The sequence below is a fragment of the Zalophus californianus genome, chromosome X (assembly GCF_009762305.2).
Source record: "Zalophus californianus isolate mZalCal1 chromosome X, mZalCal1.pri.v2, whole genome shotgun sequence".
NCBI lineage: Eukaryota > Metazoa > Chordata > Mammalia > Carnivora > Otariidae > Zalophus > Zalophus californianus.
Genome location: NC_045612.1, coordinates 33,374,503 through 33,385,209, shown reverse-complemented (window position 1 = coordinate 33,385,209; position 10,707 = coordinate 33,374,503). Strand labels below are relative to the sequence as shown.

The window sequence follows — 10,707 nt, the reverse complement described above, 5'->3', positions numbered from 1 at the left end:
TTAATTTAGTGCTTTTGCTACTATCTTGAGATGGTAACTTAGATAATTTAAAGTTCAGTCTTTCTTCTTTTCTAATGTATACATTTAAAGCTATATATTTCTGGGGTGCCTGGTTGGCTGGGTCAGTAGAGGATCTGACTCTTAATCTCAGGGTCGTGGGTTTGAGCACTGTGCTGGGTGTAGAGATTACTTAAAAATAAAATCTTAAGAAAATAAAGCTATATATTTCTTTCTAAACACTGCTTTAGCTGCATACCTCAAACTTTTTCTCATATTTTTATTATCCTTCCAGTTAAAATATTTTCTAATTTCCATTCTGACTCTATCTTGACCCATGAGATATTTAGAGATGTATTCCCTAATTTCCAAACATTTGGTGGTATTCTAGTTAAGCTTTTTATTGTTTTTATTCTAATTGCACTGTGTTCAAAGAATATATTCTGAATGATTTCAAGCATTTTATATTGGCTGAGGTTCATTTTATAATCACATTTGTTCGATTTCAAAAAACAGTCCATGTGTACTTAAAAACAATGTACATTTGACCCTTGAGCAGTGTGGGGGTTGGGGTGCCAACCCCCCATGCAGTCAAAAATCTGCATATAACTTTTGAGTTTCCAGTTAACTACTGATAGCCTGCTGTTGGCTGGAAGACTTAACCAATAATGAAACAGTTGATTAACACATATTTTCTATGTTATATATATTGTATACCATATTCTTATGATAAAGTAAGCTAGAGAAAAAAGATGTTATTAAGAAAATTGTAAGGAAGAGAAAATACATTTGCAGTATGGTACTGTAAAAAATCCATGTATAAATGGACCCATGCAGTTTAAACCCCTGTTGTTCAAGGGTCAACTGTATATCCTATTGTAGTTTGTATGCAATGTAAACTAATTTCTTTTCACATAAAATCTATATATTAGGTCAAATTTGTTAATTGTGTTTTTTAGGTTTTCTATCTCTTTATAGATTTTTCTTGCTTGTTCCATTGAGCTATTTTGAGAGATGTATTATAGTATTCAAAATATTCCACAATGATGTTTGTGAATTTGTCAATTTTTCTTCTTTATTTTGTCAATGTTTGCATTTTGTATTTTGAAACTCTGTTACAGGGCGTATAAAGAATAAACAGACCTGTACAAATTGAGGGAACAGTGCCCAAAGGTTGCCCAAACTTCAGACACCAGCCACAAGTTCAGGAATCCCGAGGCCTACAGATTTGGGGGTTCCCATGACCATTCTCAGCTTTAATAATTCACTAGAATGACTCACAGAATGCACACAAATACCATACTTACGATTACAGTTTTGTTAGAGCAAAAGGATACAAGTCAGAACCAGTCAAAGGAAGAGAGGGATAGGGTGAAGCCTGAGAGGGTTCCACTCCTGAAGCTTCCATCTTCCTCGGGGGCAAGTTACCCTTCTGGCTGATGTCATACATCAACGTAAGACAATATTCAAAGAATACTGCTAGCCAGGGAAGCTGACTTGGGCTTTTGGTGTCTGGGCTTTTTAATGGGGCTTGACCACATCTTATGTGCCAAAAGTATTGTATCCCAGGAAATCGTTCATTCATGGGCAAGCTGGGATGGTTGGTTATCCTACTGAGACCTGCCTGATCTCAGATTCTTTTTTTTTTTTTTTAAGATTTTATTTATTTATTTGAGAGAGAGAGAATGAGAGCATGAGAAGGGGGAGGGTCAGAGGGAGAAGCAGACTCTCCACTGAGCAGGGAGCCCAATGTGGCATTCCATCCTGGGACTCCAGGATCATGACCTGAGCCGAAGGCAGTCACTAACCAACTGAGCCACCCAGGCGCCCTGATCTCAGGTTCTTAATTACTGTGTTATATTGCTTCCCCGAAAGCAATATATTATTCAAATATTCAAAGATTTGTTGTCATTCAGTATGATATGCAGTCTTGCCAAGTCATTTGGCATTTTTTTTTGTGCTCTTGAGTAGAAAAAGCCAAGACAGTTGGATGAAAATTACAAGATGTGGCGTCATTTCAATATAAGAAGGAACTTCGTAACAGCCCGTTCTGTCCGAATATAGGGTGACTTGACTCAAAGTGTTATACTCTGTCTTGTGTTTTTGTTCAAACCAGTGCAAGATACTAAATATACTTTTGTTAAATTTTAATCTTATTTGCTTCAGCATATTGCTGAAATCTTTGAATGTTGTTTTCGGTTCAGGTTCTGTGACACAGCATTTTAGATATACCTTCTAAATTCATGTGATTCATAATCATCCTTGTAGGCTTTCACTTGAGTCACTGACATATAAGCAGCATGTCTGATCATTTATTTATAATCCTGCCTCACCAATTTTGAAGCAGCTTGCAGTGAGAAAAACATTAACTAGTTATGTTAGCACATAAATATGGAATCTTTAAATACTACAGTGAAGAGAATTCTGCATGGGACTAAAATAACATTGGCTAAATAATAAGCTTTCATCTGGATTCACTTAATTGAAGGCTATCACATAGAATGTCTAGAAGAATGGATCTCGCTTCAATCTTCTATAAATACAACTTTTCTGCAGTGTTTTAAAAATAGGAACTCTATAGCACTCGGTGTGAGACTGCATTAAAGAGTGAGGGCCCAACACTGCTGGATGGCAACAGGGACATGCTTTAAAAACCAGACAGTTTGGTTGTATTATAATGTTGGCAAATAGGAATCTTCTCAGCAGACGTTATTTTCTCTACATTTAACTTTGAACAAAACAAATTATTATTGTGTAAGGGCTACTAAAGCAACATTTATTTATTTATTTTTTTGTTGTTCTCTTCTATGATTTTTTTAATGGTTTCTGGTCTCACATTTAGGTCTTATTTTATTTTATTTATTTATTTGACAGAGAAATAGAGAGCACAAGTAGGCAGAGCGGCAGGCAGAGGGAGAGGGAGAAGCAGGCCCTCCACTGAGTAGGGAGCCTGATGCGGGGCTCGATTCTGGGACCCCGGGATCATGACCTGAGCTGAAGGCAGCTGCTTAACCTACTGAGCCACCCAGGTGTCCCTAAAGCAACATTTATGATCGGTACTTTGAAGGTTGACAAATTGTGGTAATCTGTGGTTTTTAATTAGGGTGGCAATGATATAATAATAGCATAATAGAGTCACACTGCCTGAATTCAGTGTGACATTCATTCATGTCACTTAGGAGCTGATGGCCTTGGGACATTAACTTCACATTTTTCTGTCATAGTCTTTTCACTTGTAATTAAGAAATGGTAAGAGTGAGAGTGATGGTAATAAAAAGCACCCCACATCAAGAGGCTGTTATAAAGCTTAAATAAGTTGATGTATCAGAAACAATAGTTCTCAACCTCAGCATATTGCAATCACCTGGTGAACTTAAAAAAAGTACTAATGCTTGGACTGACATCACCCTCCAATATTCTAATTTAATTGGTTTCCATTGAGGCCTGGTCATCTGGAATTTTATAGCTCCCCAGATGATTCTAATTTGTAGTCAAGGTTAAAAATCCCAGATCCAAAGTAATTATAAGAGCACCTGGCAAATATCAAGCATTTGGTAGGTGTTAGTTATTATCAGTCTTCAGAAGTAGGGGTGATAGTTTTCTTAAATTTTTATAAACAAAATTGAAAAGTTATCTGTGAATGAAAACTACTTTTCACATATTCTTGTTAACATAACTTCCCTTTCTCAATAGCATAATAGATTTAAGATTTTGTTTTGTTTTGTTTACACAATTTATTCCCACTGTGGCCTACTTTTCTTTACCCTGGCAGGGAAAAGCAAGTTGTAATCCAACAATACTGACCTGATGCATACAGATAAGTGTGCAATTTGTTCCAGATTTATTCCATAAACTGTCTTTTAAAAGTATTAAATTGAGAAATTCTTTTTTTCTCGTCTCATTCTGATTTATACAGCAAGCCCTAGATGACGGATTTATAGGGAAATCAACCTCCCAGTCCATAGAGAGCCCATGTTCAAGGTCTTGATAACCTCCCACCCACCACAACATTGAAGTCATCTGATTATTATCTTATAATTTACAAAGAGTTCATAGAGATTAAAGGATTTTCAAACTGTAGTCAGATCTTTAAAAACAATATGGTCCTTAGGAGAAGACAAAAGCCCTAACTTATATTTCTTATTTAGGAGACAAATCTCGACTCAGAAAAGATTCTTCCTATATGAGTCCATGATGTCCCTCCTTAGTGTATGGTCCTCTATTAACATATTTTCTTCTAGGGGTTCCTGGCTGGCTCAGTTGGTAGAGCTGTGCAACTTTTGATCTCAGGGTTGTGAGTTCAAGCCCCACCATCAGTATTTAAAGCTTATTTGGAAAAAAAAAAAAGCTCAAACATATTTTCTTCTTATATGTAGAAAGTAAAATGCCTAAAAGCCTTGAAAATGGGGATGCTTATTATAAAATATAGGTCTCTTTCAAATATCTGATACTAAAACTCAGAGGAAGAGCTTACACATTATAATTTTTATGTTTTGAGGCCCAATTTAGCCACATTCCAGGATTAAGATCTTAGCCATTAGAAGATGTAAAAAAAAAAAGGGCCTCTACCTTGTCTAGAATGTACAACTATGAATTTTTTTTAGTCTTAATTGAAACTGTAGCTGCAGGTTGAATAAGATGACCTGAAATTGGCAAATCTATTTCATTCAGGTGGATAAACACTGTGCTCAGGCAATTTTTTGTATTATAAGTGTCTGAAGATTTTTAGATCTAAATTACCTGCAACGAGGTAGGGATATCTGCTAGAGATTTAATCAAATGAGGATAGTTACCCTAAATCAATGATTCTAGTTATAGATGTCTTGCCACAGATATCTGGAGCCCTTCCCCAGTCATACTAAGTCCGAATCTCTGGGGGTGGGCAAGAATAAATATATTTTTAAAAATCCTAAATGTGATTTGTATGAACTATAGCTGGAAAGAGTTGAATTAGATATTATCCAGGGATAAACTGTCAGTGGGAGATAGACTGTTTACTTCGACTGCAGTAAGTACAGAAGAACCTTGTAGGACAGTGCTAGTGACCTCCCTCCAGGGTGAAACTGATCCATTAATCAACACTCTTCAGCATGTTAATTTAATTAACTGAACTCACCTGTTCATATCATTTGACTCATTTTTCCATTTAATTCATGAAGCTATTCAGAAATATTTTGCAAAAAAACCCTCAAAACAATAAAAGAAATATTTTGCCAATATTTATTTCAGCAAATATTTTGCTTTTGAAAGCCCAGATACATTATATTTGTTAATACTAGGTTAGCAACCTTATTTTAAAAGGAAGTGATATCTGAAACTTACTTTCAAATGGTTCAGAAAAAGGAGAAAACTTTACATATATGTAAACCATTTTTTTGTATATATACATACACACACACACACACACACACATATTTGTGTATATACAGTAGTTCCCCCCTTATCTCTGGGGGATACATTCCAAGACACCCCCCCAGCGGATGCCTGAAACCACAACTAATACGGAACTGTTTTTATACTGTTTTTTTAAACTGTGTTTTATACTGTGTTTACTGTGTTACTATGTTTTACATAGCTACGATAAAGTTTAATTTGTAAATTGGGCACAGTGAGAAATAAATAGCAACTAATAATAAAATAGAACAATTATAACAACAAACTGTAACAAAAGCTATGTGAATGTGGTCTCGCTCTCAGAATATTTTATCTTAGTGTACTCACCTTTCTCCTGCCTGGGATGATGTGAGGTGATAAAATGCCTACGTGATGAGAAGTGAGGGGAATGATAGACCTTGTTACATAGCGTTAGGCTGCTATTGACTTTCTGATTCTATGTTGGAAGGAGGATCATCTGCTTCTGGCCTGCTGTTGATTGAAACCGTGGAAGGCAAAACCAGGAATAAAAGGGATTAAGGGAGAGAGAGAGGGAAAAGGGAAGGGGGAGGGAGAGAGGGCTAGTGCAAATGTGGCAAAATATTAATACCTGGAGAAGCTAAGTGAAGTATAAATGTATGTTCATCGAATTTATTCTTCCAAATTTTCTAGAGCTGTAATTTTTCAAAAGAAAAAGTTGGGAAAGAAAAAGTGAGGACACTCTAGTGGGGTTAGCTGCTCATAAATCCATGCTGGTTCCTCATGAGTACTACTTTTATTTTTAAGTGTTTGAAAACCAGTCTGTTAATAATTGTTCTGTAATCCAACTTTTCTCTGGTTTTGAAAATTGAGGCAATGTTTGTCTATATTCAAATTCGTATTTCTTGTCCTTTATTTTATTTATTGGGTACTAATCTTTACCAGGCCCCATGCTGGATATACAGTGATGAATAAAAGATAAATCCCTATTTTACTATCTTAGTGACCTGTATAATCTCTGTCATTTATCTTGCTTTCTCCAAAACCATACCATTTACACTTCCCTAAGTAAACCGCACGCTGTTCCACTCCAATACTCCAATGACATGACTGGGCCATTCTCATCAACTTAGGATATCCTTCCGCCCCATTTCTCCTTGTCGAAATCTTATTCATTTTGAAAGTCCAGATTAAGTAAGACATTCACAATAAGCCCTCTTGAGATTTTATGGGAGGAATTGATCTCTCTCTCCCCTGACTCAAAACTAGCAATTTTAACCTATTATATGTTGCACATTGCTTTATCGTTTTGAAAATATCTCAATCAGATCATGAGCCGAAGAGGGAAGAGACTGTTTTATTTATCTTTTGTATTGCCAAACATTTCAGTAGCATGCCTGGTACACGTATGCTTGTTCAATCAAATTGAGAGATTTCCAGAATAGTCCTATGTTTATATACATAAGATTTTTGTCACATTGAGATGGAATTCTTTTGAATCCATACATTCCACTAAACATATATATATATACTTATTTTATCAAGTAACCTCTACATGCAATGTGGGGCTCAAACCCAGAGCCCTGAGACCAAGAATTGCACGCCCTACTGACTGAGCCAGCCAGGTGCCCACATTTTACCTAATTTAAAGTAGCACAGAGTTCTCTTACTATGTATCTTAGAATGCCCTTTCAACCACATTTCTCCTTTTCAAGTTGAAGGCTTGTCTCTTTGATGGAAAAGGAAGAAGAAAAGTGGAGTCACACTGCTTACTTTTGGTCATTTGGTAATATTGTATCATTTGCTCCAAGCAGTTACCTTGCTGATTTTTGTTCTTTTTGTCTCAGATGTAGCTAAACAAATTAAAGAGATTCTTTTTGGTCTTTTTTATTTTTTTAAGATTTTATTTATTTATTTGAGACAGAGAGAATGAGAGAGAGAGAGAGAGAGAGAGAGAGAGAGAGAGCGCACATGAGAGGGGGAAGGGTCAGAGGGAGAAGCAGACTCTCTGCCGAGCAGGGAGCCCGATGAGGGACTCGATCCAGGGACTCCAGGATCATGACCTGAGCCGAAGGCAGTCACTTAACCAACTGAGCCACCCAGGCGCCCTCTTTTTGGTCTTTAACATGATTTTTAGCTTTAGCTCACACAGATTTAGTTTGTTGATACTGCTTGTGTATGTTTGGGCCATGCTTTTGGTTATTGTCCTTGGCTATGTGATGTTCTTTGTCTCTTTTGTATACAGATCCTTTGAGAGATGGGCAATCAACAATGTGATTTTATCACCTCCGCTCCCCTTTCTAACAGCCACAAACACATTTCTAAGGACAAAGTGTGGGGACGCCTGGATGGCTCAGTCGGTCAGCCTCTGCTTTCGGCTCAGGTCATGATCCCAGGGTCCTGGGATCGAATCCTGCATTGGGCTCCTTGCTCAGCGGGGAGCCTGCTTCTCTCTCTCCTGCTCCCCTTGCTGGTGCTCTCCTCGATGACAAATAAATAAATAAAATATGGGGCGCCTGGGTGTCTCAGTCGTTAAGCGTCTGCCTTCAGCTCGGGTCATGATCCCAGGGTCCTAGGATCGAGTCCCACATCGGGCTCCCTGCTAAGCGGGGAGCCCGCTTCTCCCTCTCCCGCTCCCCCTGCTGGTGTTCCCTCTCTCGCTGTGTCGCTCTCTGTCAAATAAATAAAATCTTAAAAAACAAAATTAAAAATTTTGTTTAAAGACAAAGTGTAGTGCTTAGGAAGAGGTGCTTAGGTGTCAAGCACATTTGGGTTTAATTTTGATCTTGCCTTCTATTAGAATTTCTTTCTCTGTGACATTGGGATAAGAACGTTTATTTCCTCAGGAAATAGCAAAGATGATAAGATATAATGAACGTGAAGTATTTAAAATAATGCCTGGCACATAATAAATTTTATTATCAGAAATAGTCACAAATATTGAGATGAGATTTTCAGTACTAGAGATCCTGCAAAAGTGAGTGGTAATGTGTCAAAGTATTATAGTCAGAACTGTTAATACTACCCTATTTTATTTTATTTATTTTTAATTTTTAGGGGGGAGGGGCAGAGGGAGAGAGAGAATCTGAAGCAGGCTCCATGCCCAGCACAGAGCCTGACGTGGGGCTCGATCTCACAACCCTGAGATCATGACCCAAGCTGAAATCAAGAGTCGGTCATTTAACTGACAGAGCCACCCAGGTACCCCAGTACTACTCTGTTTTAAATCCTAGCCTTTGATGACTTGAGGAAACATGCAAAATGTAGATCATGCATATCTCACAAGACTGTTGGAAAAATTACAAAAAATAATTCATGTAGAGCACTTAACTCAGTACTTGCCTTATTATAAACACTCAGTGAATACTGGCTATTATTATTTTTGTTATTAATAAAGAAACTTTCATGAAAAAGACTTGCAGTTTTGAGGCTTTTGGGATTCAAATGCTAAAACCTTAAAGCAATAATTTATGTTAGACATGGCATTAAAGTAGGATTGTTGCTTCTCTTCTACAATTAACCCCACTCAGTTATATAATCACAGAATTGTTCCTTCCTCCTTGGATATTGTTTTTTGTTTGTTTGTTTGTTTAAAATAATTTTTTATTGCCCAGGATATTTTTTTTCTTGTGTCTTGTTTTTTTTTTTTTTTTTTTTTTGCTTGTTTTCTTTTTAAATAACTATAAATTCAAGCTCAGGGAAGTTTGCTTTGCCTTGAGAAAAACAAAACAAAACAAAACAACAAAGCTGTTCTATCATTTGCTAACCTGATCTCATTTGAAGAGAGAGATGGTAGTTATCTTGCCAGAGTAAAATTTATACCATGAATGATGCAGGTCTAAGTCTGGTGGCACTAAAAGGAGACGATAGCATTGTTGACAAAATTATAATCTGCTGGTGGCATTTGCGGAAAAGAAGCCCTTGCAAATTTCTAAATAACAGTAAACTCTGTTAGGAAATTCTAAAGTGTCTTACGGGCCAAAAAGGGAATGAGGTTAGTAAAATGCCTCAACAGAGTTTGAATAAAATACTGGGTTTGAGAGTTACTGGAACTTGGATATGTAAAAACAGGGTGGTAGGCTGGGTCATGCTTACAATGGTCTCAAGTTCAAATAAACTACTGTGACAATACACCACTTCACAGGTCACACGCTTTTCCACTTCTCCAGGGCTGTTCTTCCCTTCAGTAGGTGCTGGCAGAAAGCGTGCTCAGTCGCTTTCCGATATAGATGCCTAGGCCCAAAGCCAAAACATGAGAGAGGAAGAGAGACGGAATGAACACCTTAAGGAATTCTGCGGAGAAAATACCCCCTTTCTTCATGGTCCCACTTTTCCTCATGCTTAAAGAGACGGAGCGTTTGGGGTGTCTGAAGTGGAACTCCTCAGGTGGAACGTTTTCAGGTCTACTGGACCAGTCAGACACCCAGTCGACGCTTTTCTTCGAAGCATCAACTTCTTTCTCTCCTTCTGGAACTTCTTCTGACTGGGAGCTATGGTCCCTGCTGGTGTGCATCTCCACATCAAACATAATCCGCCCATCTTCTTGTGGGGAAGGGCTGTCACAGTGAGAGCCGGCTCTTGAACTACTCTGTCCTGATTCATGTTGTGCATCCAAAAGAATCTTCTCCATGTCTCCATTGTGGATAGAGGATGAGGAAGGTACATGTTCTAGCCCCCCATTTTCCCCATTGCCATTATCATTGCCATTGCTGCTGTTCATGGGTAGCTCCACCCAGGAACTGTTGAGGCCGGCTGGCGGGGGCAAAGGCTGTTCACCTTCCTCTCAGTTGTTGTTGTTGTTGTGCGGGGGCGGCGGCTGCTCTACTAAATGAGACGACATGGTCAGGCTGCTGGAAGAGCTGTGGCTGCAGCAGGACCGCCCCTGGTTCTCAGGCAGCAACCTTGGATATTGTTTTAATAAAAAGCCTCCTGATTCGCAAATAAAATCTCTGTGATTATATCACTCCCTTTTTAGAATCTTTAAGGGTCCCTAATATTCACATTCAGTGATGCAAGCAGACAAATCATCTTTTTTTTTTTAAGGATTTATTTATTTATTTGAGAGAGAGTGAGAGAGATCACAGAGGGAGGAGGGAGAGGCAGGCTCACCGCTGAGCAGGAAGCCTGATGCGGGGCTTGATCCCAGGACACTGAGATCAGAACCAGAGCCGAAGGCAGGTGTTTAACCCACTGAAGCCACCCAGGCGCCCCAACAAGTAGACAAATCATCTTAACTTATGCATATTGAAAAATACATTTGCACTTTGCAAGTACATCAACACAGGTTTGTATTTTGATCTGATGGCCCAAAGGAAAATGAAGGGGAGGTACTGTCTTTCTTGTTTCCGTTGTGTGTAC

The 10,707-nt window shown here is 38.2% G+C and overlaps 1 protein-coding gene across 1 annotated transcript; it reads right to left on the bottom strand.

The window, feature by feature from the left end:
• Positions 1–8,939: 8,939 nt before the first annotated feature.
• Positions 8,940–10,244, bottom strand: LOC113931011 (BCL2/adenovirus E1B 19 kDa protein-interacting protein 3-like). Its single transcript, XM_035725634.1, has one exon. It carries the CDS (start codon positions 10,067–10,069, stop codon positions 9,533–9,535), a length of 537 nt encoding a protein of 178 aa, XP_035581527.1. The 5' UTR covers positions 10,070–10,244; the 3' UTR covers positions 8,940–9,532.
• Positions 10,245–10,707: the final 463 nt, after the last annotated feature.